Source organism: Siphateles boraxobius, unplaced genomic scaffold (assembly GCF_051911475.1).
Source record: "Siphateles boraxobius isolate OS27281-9 unplaced genomic scaffold, OSU_SipBor_1 13, whole genome shotgun sequence".
NCBI lineage: Eukaryota > Metazoa > Chordata > Actinopteri > Cypriniformes > Leuciscidae > Siphateles > Siphateles boraxobius.
In genome coordinates, this window is record NW_027508733.1 from 11,432,816 (window position 1) to 11,451,666 (window position 18,851).

The 18,851-nt window shown below is 37.4% G+C and overlaps 2 protein-coding genes across 2 annotated transcripts; one reads left to right on the forward strand and one right to left on the reverse strand.

Annotated features, from left to right (window-relative positions):
* Positions 1 to 1,228: 1,228 nt before the first annotated feature.
* LOC143735472 (elastase-1-like) lies at positions 1,229 to 7,214 on the forward strand. The gene is made up of 8 exons (XM_077225663.1): positions 1,229 to 1,333; positions 1,476 to 1,567; positions 1,921 to 2,021; positions 2,897 to 3,022; positions 6,365 to 6,501; positions 6,599 to 6,741; positions 6,830 to 6,979; positions 7,107 to 7,214. The coding sequence occupies exons 1-8, from the start codon at positions 1,294 to 1,296 to the stop codon at positions 7,116 to 7,118; spliced, it is 801 nt and encodes a 266-aa protein (XP_077081778.1). The 5' UTR covers positions 1,229 to 1,293; the 3' UTR covers positions 7,119 to 7,214.
* A 4,118-nt stretch (positions 7,215 to 11,332) lies between these two features.
* LOC143735486 (uncharacterized) lies at positions 11,333 to 13,609 on the reverse strand. Its single transcript, XM_077225688.1, has 6 exons — positions 13,454 to 13,609; positions 13,072 to 13,353; positions 12,824 to 12,943; positions 11,959 to 12,267; positions 11,493 to 11,806; positions 11,333 to 11,403 (listed from the first exon to the last, which is right to left on the reverse strand). Exons 2-5 carry the CDS (start codon positions 13,214 to 13,216, stop codon positions 11,763 to 11,765), a joined length of 618 nt encoding a protein of 205 aa, XP_077081803.1. The 5' UTR covers positions 13,217 to 13,353; positions 13,454 to 13,609; the 3' UTR covers positions 11,333 to 11,403; positions 11,493 to 11,762.
* Positions 13,610 to 18,851: the final 5,242 nt, after the last annotated feature.

Genomic DNA, 18,851 nt, shown 5'->3' on the forward strand with positions numbered 1-18,851 from the left:
CACCTCATTCAAAGAGATATAAAGTATATTATATTTCAAGACGCAGAAGTATAAATAGGGCTTTACTCTGACAGCAGGATCAATCCTATTTTCAGTAGTTCAGCACTGATATAGAGACATGTTCAAGCACAGTATCTCTGTAAATGTGTTTAAAGTTTGGTAAAGAGCGCAGAAATCTGTCAAAAGAGATCTTATATGAGACCGTTTAAAGTTCAATAGTGTACATAACGCTTCATTCTAATCTGCAGGTGACATTTGTGACTAAACTCCTGGAATAGCCAGATATAAGTCTTATCATGCTGAGGTCACATTTCCTTATCAATATCAGCACTAAACCTACAAACACACTCCCTACGATTCACAAAAGAACAGATCGTCAGCATAAATGAACAGCGCTAGTTTATTAAAACTAGCTCACAGCTTTATTTAGATTTTCTTATTAATTATTTTAAATAGTTCCAAGCTACATGATAAAAATGTCTAGTACATAAAATGGCAACAAAATATAAAAAATACACAAAATTATAGAAAATAATAATTATTGTTTTATAAATATTTGATAATTTTTACTTGTTCTAATATACTTTATATAAATAAATAAATGGTTAACATGAAATACTTTCATTTGCAAGTTCTGTAGTGTGACGTGCTATCTGACGTGTATCCAAAACTACACAAGCTAACCGGCTAAAACAACTTTAAACATTTAGACTTTTATAATTCTTTAATAATTATTATGCATGTAATGTTTATATTTGCATATAGTAGGTTTGTTTTTGTATATATTTGGAATTTCATACTTTTAAAAACTTAAAATATACACATTCCTTATAGGTTCACATAAATATAACATAAATATCTTGATGTTAACAAAAATATAAATACATTTTAAGTAAATTAACAAATATTAATTTATAATAAAAATATAAAAACATTAACAATTATATTAATATAAATTACATCTAATTAAATGTCTATTTTTGATTCATTTAAATAATACATGACATGCAGCAGATTAAACCATGCATGAACTTTATAACAGGTGCAAAAGTGCAGAAGCTGAGATGTTAACTCAAAGCTAACGCAGGGCAAGCCTTTGTGCCAAACTAGATAAACAAGTTTATTCTGCAACTGGAACATTGGCCTTGGCAGTGGTGATATGTGGGATTCACACACCTGTGGGCATCAGCCATGAGTAAACCCCTGTTCCGTACAGCTGTGAACTTCTGTGGGCTTATATATGGACGATGATGGAACAGTTCAGAGTGCAGAAAGACCAGACAGACTGCAAACATGCTGAGGATCTTGTTGTTGAGTGTGCTGGCCGCCCTGGGTAAGACACCTCTCTCTTTCTGTTGAGAAAACTACTAAATCACTTCAGTTCTACTAAATGTACTCAGCTCAGTCTATATGGGCTCAAACTACAAAATGACTACTCTCCTAGTATGTCTGAGTGTGTTTTTTTTTGTGTCCAGCGCTGGCTGAGCCCAGATACATGGAGGATCAGACCATTGAGGAGCGGGTCGTGGGTGGAGAGGTGGCAAGACCCAACTCCTGGCCCTGGCAGGTATGACATTAACTCAATACAAATCCTTTTAAATATCAATAACTAAGCTTATTTTGGTGGTTTTCCACAACTAAATGTACATGGTAGTACCACCATAAGGTGGTCAAGCTATTTTTCTAAATATAGTAAAGGTTTGTTGGTGTCCCACTAACAAGATCAACAAAGATGGTGGTCTACAAAGCAGGTACCACAAGAATGGCCATACATTTATAAAACTTGAAGCTGTTTATAACTGGATTTTCCAACATCAATAAAGTCCAATCGGCCCGTTAACGTTAAAAAATAACACTTATATTGAAATTCATAATCCTTTCATATTTTCAAATTCTAACTAAATCACGTCTCTTCCTCAGATCTCTCTCCAGTACCTGTCCGGCGGCAGCTACCATCATACCTGTGGTGGGTCTCTGATCAGAAGGAATTGGGTGATGACAGCCGCCCACTGCGTTGACACGTAATAAATCCATGTTTTTTGTATCTAAATGGTTAAGAAAAAACATAAACATCTGATAAACTGAGACAGATCACATGATGAGTATGAAAATGAAGGAGTTTGAGGTCTCTGCAGAACAAAAGTGTGCGTTTCTAAATTTGTGGCCGTTTTCAAACCGGTGGGTGATTCTAAATAATGGAATGAAAATGATGCGCTTTACCCCTAAACCCTACTGTCACTGTGACTTGGGCAAATCAGGTAATGTGGTCAAAAACACCCCATTATGGCCTCGCCCAACTCCAATTACTGTCCTGAAGAGACCTGTTGACCTTATTCAGAGCAGCGCCATGAATGTTATAGCTGTGTTAATAGCATCCGCTGTAAAAAGATGTATAAAGTTCCTAGATCACTTATAATTTTCCACAGCTCATGTTGTTCAGAGATTTTTTTCTTTTAAAGATATTTTTGCTGGGTTCATCAGCAGAACAATCCAAAAACATAAACAGTACAACCCTCTGACTGAAGAGATGAATGTCTATCCCTCACAGCCTCGCTTTCATTCCCGTTAAAAATCAAAGATGGCGCTGCTGTGAATAAGGTCTATACTTGATCTGAAGCACGCCTGTTCATAGGATTGTTGCAGTTCGCCCTCTGGCGGCAGATGTGATACACTTTCAATGTGTTTACAAAACATTTTTGATGGTACTCGTAGAATGGAATCAAACAGCTGTGTATTAACCATCAACACTCTTCTAATTTTGTCCATTTTTCGCATTTAATCAGAAACCACACTGACTAGTCAATGGAAATGTCGTGCATTTAAGACAGCGTCAATTAAAAAGTGCTCACTTGTTCCTTACTATCTACCTATGCTTCTCAACTTGTTTTCTGTGCAGCTCGAGAACTTGGCGTATTGTCCTGGGCGACCACGACATCTACAACCACGAGGGTCGCGAGCAATACATGACCGTCAGTCAAGTCATCATCCACCCCAACTGGAACAGAAACAGTGTGGCTTCTGGGTGCGTATATAATATACAACACAATATACACTGTATACATGACTATATCTACGAATACACGTATAACTTTTAACACAACAAACTAGACTGTATCGATTAATACAACCAAACACAAACAATAATAGTATAGTAATACTACATAAAGTAAATACCTTTAATGTAATTAATATGTAATATCTCCACCATTTAACGTGCGCAGCACACTACTGTGTCGATAATTCTTCGCGGCTTTCTGAAATGCTCAATTGTGATTGGTCAACCACAGCATTTACCTGTCACAGATTTACTATTAATAACTGTCACCTGTTCACCCATAGCAGCGGTGTATATTATTCGCCTCATTTTTGGCGCTATTTTCGTATCTTGTATCACTCCGCTAGCGCTAACAAACGACATCTTGAATAATAGTTTTGTAGTCAAAATACCCTTAGAGGACTTTAGTAGTAGTAGAAGTAAAACTTTATATTAGTTTTTTTCTATATTGTAATGGACCATTTTTTATTAGAGGAGGATTTAAAGATAATAGTAATATACAGGTAAAATTATAAATAAATTAAAAAACTCAGATGAATATTTCATGTTCTACACTTAGGGTTCAGTCAGACCACCTTCTCTATTTATTATTTATTTATATTTGGCTTATTTTACAGTGTCCTTGTCACATATGTTACATGCACTTACATAGTAATAACAGTACATTATGCATAATTACATGCAACATACCCTAAACCAAACCCTAAGGGACCGTTCGGTATTTATGGAAAGGGCCACCGGAGGAAAATAGGGGAGGGTCATGTCTTTTTATTCTTTGTTGAGGGGAGGGTCATTCAACTTTTTTTAGTCTAGGGGGAGGGTCACCCAACTTTTGTATTCATGAAAACAGCAACATTTCAAACTGGCTTGTTTGGTGCATATTTTTCCATGTAGCTTTATGTAGCTCTCTCGGTCTCGGTCCCCCCATCGCTATCAGATGGGTCTGACCCAACAAAAATCCAGTTTGGCGCTGCCTGACAGTGCGCGCGCACTTCAGTACGCGCTCAGAAAAAGTGCATCATGTACAGAACGCCAATTAAATGTTTACCCGGCATAGCTTTAAAGCACGATCAAGTAATGAACTTTTTTGATTGCGAATAAGTGCAGTGTCCTGTGAATGTAACTCTACCGCGGCATTAACATGTGATATGAATGTACGTTGAGTTTATTGGGACTGAGGCGCCAGAACTGCAGCTGATAGAATGTGCGCTGTACGATATACCATATTTTAGTTTCCATTCTTATTGGGTTTCCACAACAATGTTAGTGAGTAAATCTACTGAAATTGCCACCATAACAGTGGAGTGTGATGTGTTAGACGTAGAGCTACCACATTTTTAAATTAGGCTATTAGAATTATTTGAAGTTAACATAGGCTAATACAATACGCAGACCTACACCAAAAAACTAGTTGAGGATCAATTCTTTAAAATTGGGCAGTTATGGACGTGAAATTTGCAGTCAAAACTTGAAATATAAATTATCAGAAAATGCATTTAATACTGAAACGTCTATTTATATATCCATACCCCCTTAATAAAGGAGTCAAGACATTAGAAAAATATCAGTCTACACATGCGTTTTATATTTAATATGAGTGAAATACACATGTGACGTGACACAACAAATCTTTTAGGTGGCAAAATATTTTTTAATAATTCTATGAGTTACACTGCGCAAAACAAAAGTAGGCTAATAACCGGATGAAGAATGGTCGGCCTCCACAGAACATAAAATATTATTTTTTATTTTATTTTTCGTGTTTGCATTTATGAGGAAAAAAACAATGTTACGGACGTGACAGTTCTCCGTTACGGACATGACCGCTCTGAAAGCGACTTTAAAACTTTCACAGAGACTTCAGAAAGCACAAAGCCTTTCTTTAAAGTAAATTTCGTTTTTTATTAATTGTATCTTAATTTTAATTAATGTTTCATCAACCAATTGCCTGGATTTAATAAATAAGAAGTAAATATAATAGATCATCATGACACGGAGTCGCCGGCGCGTGAACTGGACTCTCGTCTCATAAATGAACCGAAACTCAGCGTATAATGTACTTGCCTCACAGACTTGAGAAATATAGAAAACTTGATGTCTACTTTTAAACAGAACATTTAAAAACGAAAAACAGACTGCTCTCTGCTTATGTAGGCTAATCCGTATGAAATCTGCATTTCTCTCTGGCGCGTTACTGTGAAGATCGCGAGTCAGCATCGTCAACTTCATCTTGAAGCTGACACACTGACACAGAAAAACCTTGTTTATTAATAAACAATTAAAATCAAACTATATAGCAATCTCCTTGCTATATTTGACATATTCATAATCATTACTTTTGCCGGTTCTTTGTGGCAGCTTTTAGAGACCTTAATGGGAGCGCCACGGTCACCCTTGTTACATGAACGCGTCACTACTGCATCAGCACCGAAAACATGATTTTTAAAAAAAAAAATCTAAAATAAATATTCATGATACGAACCGAATTGTAGGTTTGGTCTATCGTTACAGCCTTAGTAAGATGAGAAAGCAGGAGTTTAGTCGTTTGGTTGTAAAAAAAAACAATGGCTATCTGAAAATCATTGCCAAGCGCAAACCAGTAGCCTACGTAATCAATAAATTATCGGGGAGGGTCATGTCTTTTTTCACAGTCATTTTGGAGGGTCATAGAAAAATTTATTACTGGCGAAGGGAGGGTCAAGTCTTTTTTGACTACAGATCTCAAAACTCCTCCGGTGGCCCCTTAAATAAATTACGAACAGTCCCTAATCCTACCCTAACTCTATAGTAAGTACATGTAGTTAATTATTATTACTCAGTACTAAAATATATAATTACACTGTAACATTGACACCTTAAAATAAAGTGTAACCCATTATATTAAGGTGATGTAGTTATATTGTACTTACCCAAACACGTAAGTAATAACTACACTTGCTATAGGGTTATGGTTTGGTTTAGGCTTAGTTACTTGTGATTATGCATAATTACCATAGTTGTATATAAAAAGTACATAACATGTAACTACATCACCTTAAAATGAAGTGTTACCCTATTTTTGCTATAATGACAGTAAACATATCATATATCAACAGTTACGCGTTTAACTTTAATGCTGCACATGCAACTACTATATCTGCAATTACACATATCAAAGCAGCATAGAGACTGAGTTTTTGACATAAGTTTCATGCATGACTACCTTGACTTACATCATCGACACAACATCCATGATGGTATTAAAGAACCCCCTAGTATGAGAAAAGAAATGCGCCTTGTAGTCTGTGATGTGTGTTCTTTGTTTTTCAGATATGATATCGCTCTTATGCGTCTGTCCTCTGATGCCTCTCTGAACACATATGTGCAGCTGGCCAGCCTTCCACCCTCTGGACAGGTTCTGCCCCACAACAACAACTGTTACATCACCGGCTGGGGCCGCACTCAGAGTCAGTCTCACTTCATATAGCTTTGACGTCGGCTGAAATCATTTGCATGTAGCCTACTGATTTCTGATTCCTTCCTCTCATGGTTGTGATCATGCAGCTGGTGGTTCACTCTCCGCTCAGCTGAAACAGGCCTACCTGCCCGTGGTGGCCCACAGTACCTGCTCTCGTAGCGACTGGTGGGGAAGCACCGTGAAGAACACCATGGTGTGCGCTGGTGGCGGCAGCTTGTCTGGATGCCAGGTGAGAAAGACTGGCTAGCAAACAGATCATGAACTGCTTCATACTGCAGTAAAATGTCTAATTTGGTCTCCTGTTGTGTTGTTTTTAGGGTGACTCTGGCGGTCCTCTGAACTGTCAGGTCAGCGGTCAGTACGTTGTCCATGGTGTGACCAGCTTTGTGTCATCATCGGGTTGTAATGCCTACCAGAAGCCAACAGTCTTCACTCGTGTGTCTGCCTACAGCAGCTGGATTAGTGGAGTAAGTGCAATTATACTGTCATTAGAATAACTTTACATAAGGAACTAACAAATAATCAATATCATGACTGTATCTTATAATACTCTGTTTTCATTTCATATTTCTTGTGCCATTTTGTTCATTTTAGATCATTGGATAAGTGGAAAAACTGAGAAGATGAAGAAAAACATGCTCCATTTTTCAGCTTTTAACATCGGCAATGGCAAGCAATATTTACAATAAACTTTACATCTAATCTTGGGCTGCTTTTGAATCATTTTAAAGATTTGTGTCCTTGAATTGTTCAATCCAATTTAATCAAAAACAATACATACATTTTGTAGAGCACTTAACTATTTGAAATTTGTTTTTAATGTGGAAATTAAAATTGTTTATATGTAATGGTCTTGACATATTAACCCCTTCCGACCTTGTGGTCATTGGAAACAAATTTGTTTTTATAATATCAGTAATGGCTGGTCACTGATTTGTCCCTGAGAAACCAATAACAACGGAAATATGCTGTCCATCTAGTGGAAAAAAATATTCATTAAAGGTACAATATGTAAGAAATTTGTATCAAAATATCCAAAAACCACTTGCACAGTGTTATATATTTCTTTCAATTGTGTGCATTATCCTAAATGTTCCCAGGAATTTTTAAAATCAGAGAAATTCACAATTTTAAATACAACCCCAAATCAGAAAAAGTTGGAACATTTTGTAAAATGCATTAAAATCAAGAATCTGTGATTTGTTAATTCTATTTAAACTTTTTTTAACTGACAAAAGTACAAAGAAAAGTTTTTCCAATGTTTTCACTGACCAACATAATTGTATTTTGTAAATATGAACAAATTTTGATGGCTGCAACACACCCCAAAAAAGTTGGGACAGAGACCAAATAAAAGTGAAAAGATTATCCAAATTAGATTATCCAACTCTTTTGAAACAGTCCACAATGAGCAGGTGAGTTGGTAATAGTTGAGGGTATCATGTTTGGGTGTAAAAGTGCTTCTCAGTCTTTTTAAGCAAAGATGGGTCATGGCTCATCACTCTGTGCCAAATATCATGAGAGAAATGTCAAATAATTAAAAAATCACATTTCTCAATGCAAGAATTTGTCTTTTATCATCTTCCATACATAATATTGTCACAAGATTCAGGGAATCCAGAGAAATCTCAATTTGTGCAGGGCAAGGCAGGAGACCTCTGTTAAATGTGTGTGACCTTTGAGCCCTCAGATGGCATTGCACAAGATACCATCATGCTTATCCGTTAAATACAGCCACATGTGCTCAGGAGTAATTTGGAAAACCGTTTTCACTGAACACAGTCTGCATTAAGAAATGCCACTTGAATCTCTGTTACGCAAGGAGAAAGCTTTACATCAGTTCTATGTGGAGATGCCGGCGAGTTCTCTGGGCCTGAGCTCATCTCAGATGCTCTAGAAGAAAGTGGAAATGTGTGCTGTGGTCAGATGAGTCCATGTTTCAGCTTGTTTTTGGAAAAAAATGGACACCGAGGTCTCAGTCCCAAAGACGAAAGGGACCAACCAGACTTTCACCAGCGACAGGTGCAAAAGCAAATATCTGTGCTGGTACTGAGCTGCATCATTGCAAACGGTATGGGTGACTTGCATTATTGTGAAGGTAACATTGACATAGAGGCATGTATTTGGATGTACAGAGACAAAAACTGCCATCAAGATTACATCTTTCCTGGGAAGCAAGACAATGCCAGGACTCATTCTGCACCTGCTAAAACTGAGTGGTTTCTAGACACTCTGCACCATAGAAGGGATGTGCCGGCCTGTTTACTGCAGTCCAGATATGTCTCTTATGGAAAATGTATGACCCATCATGAAAAGGAGAATCAGGCAACGATGACCACAGACTGTTGAGCGGCTGTCTTGTATCAGACAAGACTGGGCAAATATTCCACTAGCAAAACTCCAACAATTAGTATCCTCAACTCCCAAATGATTAAAAAGTGTAATTAAAAGGAAAGGTGAAGTGACACAGTGGTAAACATGTCTCTGTCCCAACTTTTTTGGGGTGTGTTGCAGCCATCAAAATCAAAATTTGTTCATATTTACAAAATACAATTATGTTGGTCAGTTAAAACATTAGAAAACTTTTCTTTGTACTTTTGTCAGTTATAAAACGTTTAAATAGAATTAACAAACCACAGATTCTTGATTTTAATGCATTTTACAAAATGTCCCAACTTTTTCTGATTTGGGGTTGTAGTACCCATCCAGTGGCGGTTCTACATTGAATTACACCTCTGGACGAGACCCCCACTATTAATGTGCCAAAAATATATACAATCAGATATATTAAAATGTAACAAGAGCATAGCGCAACAATAATATAAAATATTAAGAATAATATACAAATAAAATATAGAATATTCTAAATAGCACAAATCTTTCATCACACAAACCATTAGCTCCTTGGTTACTGCCTCGAAATTCTATGCATGGCACACTTTTAGTTATGACTTGTTACTTTGTTACAAAATGGAGCTGTAGCAAATAAATAGCAAATGTTCGTCTTTGAAACTACTTACAGATGTGAAAATTCCGTTGGCTAATTACAGGGCCTAACGTTAACCCAACTGATGGAAATAAATAATAACTGAACTTGTAACAGTTTTGTTGCAAAGCACAATATTATGGTGAAATTAGATCTCGTGTTTGTGGAGTTAAAACCGAATTATTGTTGTATAAGCATTGCAAGCATCATAGCAAAAAGGCTAACAGAGTTATACCCACCAATTAACATTAGCCCTTCATTCATGACATTGGTACCGTAATCATACAGAGAGAACATAGTTGCATACCTTTATCTTTTGCTCGTTTTTCCTCTTCTGCTTTTCTTTTTTTTCTAAATTGGGAACCTGATGGCTTTGACCTTTTCCTGTCCATCTCTGTGTTTATTTGGCACTCAACAATCAACAGATTTCCCCTTCTCACACAGCTTCTGTGCACGGCACCTTGGACTTGACAGAGATGCCGCTCTTGCTTGTACTTTATTAGACAAGTGAGCAAATGTACATAAAACAAATACATTTTAAATACCTCAACATGATGAAATGTTAGAATATGATCATTGTAAGTTATTCTAATGTTGATCTAGCTTACTGCTAGTCTCATATAGCCAACAAACTAACACCTAGAATAACATTATAACTTTCAACACACTCAAATGAGGTTTAGTGTTATAGTGTGTAGACCAAGTGAAACAGCGCTGCGTTATCTCACAAGTTTCATTCATCTAATAAACTGACCTGTGTGAGTAGTAATTCTGCACTTACGGGTAGTCCGGTAGAATTAAATCCTCATTCCTTTATATCCGTGGGACTCACGTGTGGCGCTGATATCTGTCTCTCATAACAAGCAATCGCGCCCTGCTTAATACTACAGGCATGTTAAAAAACATCAATGTTTTCACTCATCCATTAACATTATTAGATCCATCGGCATGACAACAAGTTCCATGATTCCGCTTATTCACTGCGTCATCAATCTACGACTTTGTTATTGTAAGAGTAAGCGACCCCTAGCAGCGAAAAACAAACAAACATATTGTAGCTTTAATGAGTTTGCAAAAAAAATGTTTTTTAGATTAATTTTTACATTTAAGTAGAGCAAATATCAAGTAGGTAAACTTGTTTTGCTCAGTGGTAAGAAAAAGGTCTGTAGGGGATAACATTTTGGTGAAATTTCGTGGGCAAAAAGGTCCATTGTCAATAGGGACAAAGAATGGTTATTTTGACTGCGCCTTAAGGTGAATTAACTGACTATTTTATTGAATTAAACTAGAGAATATTAGTATCTTTCCAGAATAGACTTCATCAGATTGTGGTTTACAAACAGATATTAAGATATTAATACCAGCAGTATCTATACCTTATATGAACAGTTATTTATTGAGTAGATCATTTTATCCAAATAACTTGCAAATAAGAATAAAACAAAAGCAATTAATGCAAGGAGCACACAAAAAAATGAGTGAAACACAAACAGCAAGACCATTAAAAAAAAAAAAGACGGGCAATAAACCCCCAAGCAGACTTATTAGAGCCTCATTAATATTTATAATGATATATATTATTGAACCAAGATCAGTTATAATCACATTTGGTTTTGCTCACAAGCACCAAGGTACAATAGCACATAAATTATGTTATTGTGTACATAATGTCATATAAATGTCTGTGCAAAAACATGTGCCAACTTTCACAGTTATATACTGTTGTGGGTTTAAGATAAAAGTTAAGCGTATAACCTCCTGCTCATCGCATCTGTCTGTATTTCTTTCTTTTTCTGTAAGAAAACAAAGAATCACATGAGGTTAAAAAGGTTGTTTCATTCTTCAGTTCGGAAACACCAGTTTGTAGAGTCACAGAATCTCCAACTGTATATTTCAGCGTATTAACTACCAAAGAGAGAGAAACATAGAGGAGAAACATGTGAATGTGCACGTAAACCGCACTATCAATACTGTGATTATCTTGAGCTACTCACACCAGACAAGAACGTTACATTTCTTGTATGAAGCTTTATTGCTGCTCTTCATCTGTACTTCGTAAACTCCAGAGTCGCTGCTTTTGGTGTTTGTGATGGTGAGATCTCCAGTTCGATTGTCCAGCTCTAGTCTGTCTTTGAATGTATCATTGTCAACATCGTAGACGGTCGTCTCATTGGTTTGCCCATCAACTTTGGCTATGAGGGCGTTTTTAGGTTCAAACTTCCACAGAATCAGATAATATTTCTGTATTTTAGCAATACCAGTCTTTAGATGGACAGACTCTCTCCCTCCGTGAATTTCAGTGTGTCCACTTAATTTCATAAAGAAAGAGAAACAAAGCATGTTGATATGTGCAGGTGAACAACTCAAAACCCACTTTAGAACCCAATGAAGTGTAAAATGAATAGATGAACACGTTTACAGACAATACTGTAGGGTATTTAAAGTATTTCACCCACACACCTCGTACAATAACCTTGAATCTCTTGATTTTGGTGGCTCTGCTGCCGGTGATCCGCATCTGATAATCTCCAGAGATTCGGATCCTGATGTCGCTGATGGTCAGATCTCCGGTCTGCTGGTCCAGCTGCAGTTTGTCGCTGAACTGCTCGTCGTTGGTGTAACAAATGTTACCGGCCTTTTTGTATATTTGAGCGATGACCATGTCTTGCGGTCCAAATGTCCAGAGTACTTCATCCTCTCTCTGGATTTCAGTTGCAGTATTCAGCGTGACAGAATTTCCCTCCGTCACTGACACCGTTTTTTTCTTATCTGTCTCAGCACCAAGATATAAAAAGTTTTAGCAGATGTTTCATATTTCAGGTATAGTCAAAATTGCATTTGTAATTGAGCTGTTCTAACAAGAAACAGATCTTCTCTCAGATACTGGTTTTCAATTTGATTCAAAAGCATTGTTCATTGACCCTTTTTTTTCTGACTCTCAACATCATGGAGATGTTTCATTTTTTTAAATTCACAGGAAAAAAACCTGCAAAATCTCCTAGTGAGCTGCCTAAATAAATAGAATTTAAAGGTGCATTCCTAATAAAGGGATGTTCTTTTTCTGTTGGTTTTCAATTCATTTTAAAAGTAACTTTTCAAAATGCATTTATATGATTCTAGAACTTCATGTTAGGTGAGAACAAGAAATTCAGACTGCTTTACAGCGACTGTAAATTCCTGTTTTTCTTAAGATCACCCACTGTATAATTCGGTAAAGATACAGTATTGCTCAATTGAAGAAAACATAGTTATGCAAATGAAATACACTTTTAAAACCTTATATAGGTTTAGTCCTTTTGCTATATTAGCTGTAGATAATGATTACCTTTCCGTTTAGAGTATATGAACTGGTAGTAAATCAAACCCAGAACTACAGCCACACACAGCAGGAGAAAAACACAAATCAGCACAATATAATCAGCGGATAAACCTGGATCTGGAATGGCTGAAGAGAGAAAGTTATTAGTATAAGTAAATTGCTCATGCGATTTGAGGGAAATGCTCATTTAACATGATTAAACATGAGCTACTGACCAACAAAAACATTGAATCTCTTGTATAAGGTCTCTTTACTGTTGGAGATCTGTAGTTGATAAACACCAGCGTCTGCGGTTCTGAGGTCTCTGATGGTGAGATATCCCGTCTGATTTTCCAGATGTAGTCTCTCTCTGTATCTCTCAGCAGGACTGTATGTGATCTCATGAATCTTTACGTTCATTTCAGCTATAAGAGTGTCTGGATTCGTAGTTCCAAACGTCCACTGTATTAGATCATGTTTCTGTGAATAAGTAACACCAGTGTGTAGAGTCACAGAATCTCCTTCTCTCTTGTTTTCCAACCCTGCAAAAATAACATCTGGAAAACAAACAGGAACAGTTATGCAATGTATAGTGCATTTTAAAAGGATAACATATAGGCCTAACCTATATATAATCAATAGATCTGAGCTACTCACCATGGACAGTAACTGTGAATGTATTGACTAAGGTCTCAGTGCTGATGATCTTTATATAATAATCTCCAGAGTGTTTGGTTCTGATGTCACTGATGGTCAGAGATCCAGTCTTATTGTCCAGCTGCAGTCTGTCTTTTAATCTCCCATCGTCAACATCGTATATGTCAGGATACAGGCACGGAGACAGAGGTAAGTGAATCCAAATGCAGTTTTATTTAATGTGAAACAAGTGCAAAGGTGAGTATTCAAAGTTCAGGTGAAGATTCGGTGATGATCACTACGTGCGGGGCAGATTACAGGTGAGCAGTTCCTCCTTAGGTTAGTTGATGTCAAGCAGTCACAGTTCATTAATACTTGTCTTTTCTCTTTCAGATGCAGCCACGAGCAAGTAGAACTCAGCGTGAATACAGGACACTCAGGTGAATACCAGATCTTGGGAAACATGGATTCAGACAGGATTTCTGGAGACAGCGGAACAAGGATACAGAGATTAGTATTTCACAGGTGAGTATACGTTACTTAACGGACACTGGATGACTCAGAGACTTCGGGAGACAATGGGTAATGGTCTGTGTTGGAGGCTTGACAAAGACTGAAATCACAGTGAGTGTTTTATTTAGCTGGTTGATGAGGTAATTGATGATGAACAGGTGTGTGAGGTTAATATTCTGGAGAGAGTGATCTTTGAGTGGTGGACTGAAACGAGTTTGATTGATCCCTGACAGTATAATGAGACTGTCTGAGCTGTGCCCTTGGGTGCTTCTCAATATCCCTCCTTGTCTCCTCGCTCCTCTGTCCTCCATCCTATGACCCGGAAACAAATCAAGCACAGCCATCTTGAAGGACATCTCAATGCTCTAATTGCACTGTGAGGAGTCGAGGATCGAGGAGTGAGGAGGCTTTCAGAGGAGTTATGAGTGAGGATACACAGCTGTATCCTATGCGGAAGTGTTTTATTGACTAAACGTGACGCACGTATATATTCTCCTCCCCCTTCACATCGGTGACAATAATTTGAATTTGTACTTTACCCTTGCTGTTTTTATAAACCACACATCTCACATATTTCAACAGGGTATCTTGCTTTATTATTATTCATTATGAATTTCTTAAATAAACAAACTTCACCAACATAAGGGCAGATCCTTTGAGCGCTGCTGATGACACTATGAAGTGACGCTCAAGTGATCAAGTATACCAATGTATAAAAAAAGCTTTCATTCGATTCCTCTGTCCTCATTTTCTTTCCTTGCGTCCTTCCCTCACAACCTATATGGGGAGGAGCTGAGGCGCTAGGAAAGGAAGCGAGGAAAGGAAACGAGGATGCACAAATAAGAAATGAGAAGCACCCCTTGATTTTAGCGATAATGGAGTTTTGAGATCCATACATCCACATCAACAAATCTATGCTCTGTATTTCAGTGACACTGGACTGCAGAATGACAGAATCTCCCTCTTTCACTGACACTTTTGTCGTCTCCCCAAACACACCTGAGAAATAAACAAAATATAGCTGAAAGTTTTCAATATCAGTAAACTACGTAACCAGAACACTCTTAAAAATAAAGGTTATAAAAGGAGGGTTCTCTCAGCAGTGCCATAGAAGAGGCATTTCTGGTTCTTCAAAGAACCTTTCAGTGATCAGTTCTTTAAAAATATGTTATTCATAATGTAAATTAACATTTCAATAATGTAAAGAACCTTTAGTGCAATGTGTAAGTTGGTTCTTCATGGACATTGATGCCAATAAAAAACCTTATTTTTAATATCACTGCAGTCGATATTTAAATCTTAAGGATGACTATTATGCTATAAGTAAAGGCCACTGTAGGAGCCATTTATACATTCACCTTTTCTGCATAGGTTAATACTGCTCTTACTTATTCTAGCCACTTGGTAGGAGTGTTGCACTGGGTGTGACACGTCACTGGGAGTTAGGTATATTACAGGTGTGGCAATCAGTCAGGAAAAGGTGTGGATGGCGGGAAACACACGGTTCTTACCGTAGCCGTGAGCACCCACTTTACCAACAGCACTTTATTACTTTGCACTGGGTGAAGTACATTTTATGTGAATTATCCCCTTTTTTACCTTTATAATAAATGGGAACAACGCCCAAAGAGAACTAATGTTTGGACTCAGGATTTTTCTGCTACGAGTTGAGAACACCATGCCATCTATGCCGAGGCTTATAGGATAGCCTCCACAGCCACTATTACTACAGAATACACTGAATACTATAGAATTAAATATTATCATACAATGAAACTAGATCTTGTCATTGTGTGATTGCGCAATATTGGCATAACAAAACAGAAGCAGTGTGAATCGTATGAATGAATGAATGTACATTCAGTCATGAATCTTTGATCAATTTAAGATGAGTTATCATGTGTTGATAACCTATAGCTATAACTGTTTGTGTAATTTTGAGCAGATGGGCTGGTTATCCCTACACAACAAATGTTTGCTCATGAATATCATTTAGTTTATGCACGAATGGTATTTTACTGTTTTACTGTGATGCTCATTTTCAAGTCAAAACAGAAATGTAATATCCAAAACAGATATAAGCTGAATTGCTGTTTGTATCCAATCTCTATTAATTTAGTAGTGTTCTTGTAGTTCTGTCATTGTACTCATGAGGGCATGAAGACAAAACCTGATCACAGATCAGTGTCTATTTTCCATTTAACCTCCTTTGAGCATTCAACATGAAATCAGAAGACTATTAGACAAAGCTTGTATCCACGGCCTGTTAATGTGTTTTAATAATTGGAACAAAACTTATATGACTTCAGTAAGTCAGTGTGTTGTTATGGGACTACTGTATTTGATGTCCCACAAGATATTTTAGTCAATAAAGTTGAAATCTTTCCCATTTCTAGCTAGATGTGTTTTTTCAATTCTCCATTATGGCCCGATAGAGAGAAGAGATTATTCTGGGATTATTCTTTGTATTGGAATAAACTATCAACTCTACCATTGTATTCGGCTCCGTAGCCTACTACCGATTTTTTTCCATTTTTTACAACTCCCTTTCAAAATAGTCCCGTATTATTTATAAATACCGAAACAAAAATTTTTTTTCCCAATCATAATTTTCTTTTAATTCAGCAAAACTTTTACATTTTCCTTGTGCAACAAAGGTGCACAATGCAGTCGAACCTTTAGTTACCCATCTCCTGAATCCTAAGGAGCCCTGTTTTTAAATTATGATCAAATGCCACCCATCTTAACAATTGTAACGACTGAGACAAATTAGACACAATTATTTGGTATATGTACCAAACAATCTTTAAAACTCACTCTGGGATCTGTGGTCCATCCCCCAGTGAGGGCAAGAAGGTCTTAGTAACCATGACTACGATCAGATAAGTTGGTTTTATTGCTGTTAAGAATGTGGTCAGGGCCCCTGAAAACAAACTTTGCTGCATTAATCATAGACGAACGGATCTAAATGAACATACGTCCCAGAAACTGTGGGAATGATTTACTGTCTTGTGTACTATGTATTTGATACTGTAAGTATTTTATAATAGAACCAATGGTCAATGTAACCTCACCTATACAATGTTTGGTCTCTATAACTTGGTACTTTGAAGATCGAAATGACTGTGTACATGATATGTCGATAACAACAACATATTAGTATTAAAAGAATCTATCATAGTTTCTTCATCAGCTACCACCCCTCCAGCCTACACATGCAAATGAGCACCCTTGAAACAAAGAGCAATAAACCAAATTCTCCTGCTCGGATCTTCCACCATTCTTATTGGCCGAGCCAACCCTTAGAGGTGGGACCTTTCTCAGTCTTTATATTGCATCTACACCCAACATTTCCTCTCTTGACTTCTCGGTACATTTGCGGTGTTGTGCTGTCCTGCGTGGCCTCAGCCGGCCCCAGGGCAGCAAGCCTGGACTCACAACCAGTCTTGTGCTCATTCAGGAGAGAGAGGACTCTCTCAACCACAACAGAATCCAGGACAACACCAGCAGTTTGGCACAACGCCTTCATTCAATGCAGAAGAAGTCCATCGCAACTCCTACCATTGGCTCTGTTAGTCCTCTCTTCCTCTGGCCTTCACTGCTGCTTCTTCAGGTTGATGTCGGCATGGACCCCCCCACCGGGGCCCCCAGCAGGCTGTGACCACAGCCTTCTAGGCCTTGTTGAAGATTTTATTATTTCGAAAATAAGTAATTTAGCTAAATAAGAATACACAATTATTTCCTCTGTGTGAGACTTTGGATGTCCTCTGTGAATGACTGAAGGCCTGTAAAAAGACCTTGAATGTTGATGCTGCAGAAAATTATATTCTGAGAAGTCACGTGGTACAAGACCTTTACCCCAACATATCTATAAGTATGGAAAAGGATGTATGTATATAAGTTTGAACCAAGCTAAGATCGGGAGCGCTCATGCTGGAGGAAGTGATCTCCTGCAGGGGATGCTCGGCTTTGTTGTAAAATAAAGTCTAATATTTCTGGCATCAAAGATCTCTGGAAAGTGATTTCCCAAAAAGACTAGCACCCCAACAGCCTTCACTCTCCCAACAGAGTCGAACTAACCACACAAGTTCATCATACCTTCTTCATCCAACGGAGAAGAAAATGATCGCAACTTCAACATTTGACACTCACAGAACCAACAAACGTCAATTTTCAACAAGGCCATGCAAGTATGCTTTTAGGAAGGTGCTTTGAAAATGATAATATTGATGGTTCTTTTCATAGTTAAATGGATCTTTTCCATAGTTCCATTTCCTACCTCCGGTTTCATTCTGTCACTTTAACCATCTACCTTTGAATGCATGAATGAATGTGTAATTGTTTGTATGTTAGTTATGTTTTCGTGTTTTTTGTTAATAAAACTTGTGCACAATATGTATTTGGTTCTGATTCTCTGCTTGCATATGAAGTTTACCTTATGATTTAGATTGTGACTACATGCTCTTAAAGCTATAGTCTACGATGTTCAAAATCGGTTGAGAAAGCCTGAGACGGTTGTGAAGTTTTAAAAAACTCATCCCACCCCTCCACACACAAACCCCTCCCCTCTGTGCTACCTGATCCCTCCCACCGGGAAACGACCTGAACAATGTCACTCACTGAAATATATTCAAGCATTTCAAGAAATATAATTACTTTGACCCGTGATAGGCGATGCTAAACGGCTAACATTCCAATGCCGACCGGCAGCATGAGCATGTTGTCAGACTGATAAAAAGCTATTTATGTAACACGTCACACCTAGGCATGTGCCGGTATCAAATTTTCATGCTGCGATTAATTGATTGAGCTTTTATCACGGTATGCGGTATTATCACGATATTTTAATTGCACAAGAGAAACAGACGGATTGGGGGTATCTAAAAAAAACTTGCATCACAATGTG

Excerpts from the sequence above, each read along its gene's own strand:
- LOC143735472 (XM_077225663.1), top strand. The coding sequence starts at position 1,294 with ATGCTGAGGATCTTGTTGTTGAGTGTGCTGGCCGCCCTGG. Across the intron at positions 1,334-1,475 it reads GAGTGTGCTGGCCGCCCTGG|CGCTGGCTGAGCCCAGATAC; the intron begins GTAAGACACCTC and ends TTTTGTGTCCAG. Across the intron at positions 6,742-6,829 it reads GCAGCTTGTCTGGATGCCAG|GGTGACTCTGGCGGTCCTCT; the intron begins GTGAGAAAGACT and ends TGTTGTTTTTAG.
- LOC143735486 (XM_077225688.1), bottom strand. The coding sequence starts at position 13,216 with ATGAACGTAAAGATTCATGAGATCACATACAGTCCTGCTGAGAGATAC. Across the intron at positions 12,944-13,071 it reads TCAACTACAGATCTCCAACA|CCATTCCAGATCCAGGTTTA; the intron begins GTAAAGAGACCT and ends TTCTCTCTTCAG. Across the intron at positions 12,268-12,823 it reads CATATACTCTAAACGGAAAG|ATAAGAAAAAAACGGTGTCA; the intron begins GTAATCATTATC and ends GTGCTGAGACAG.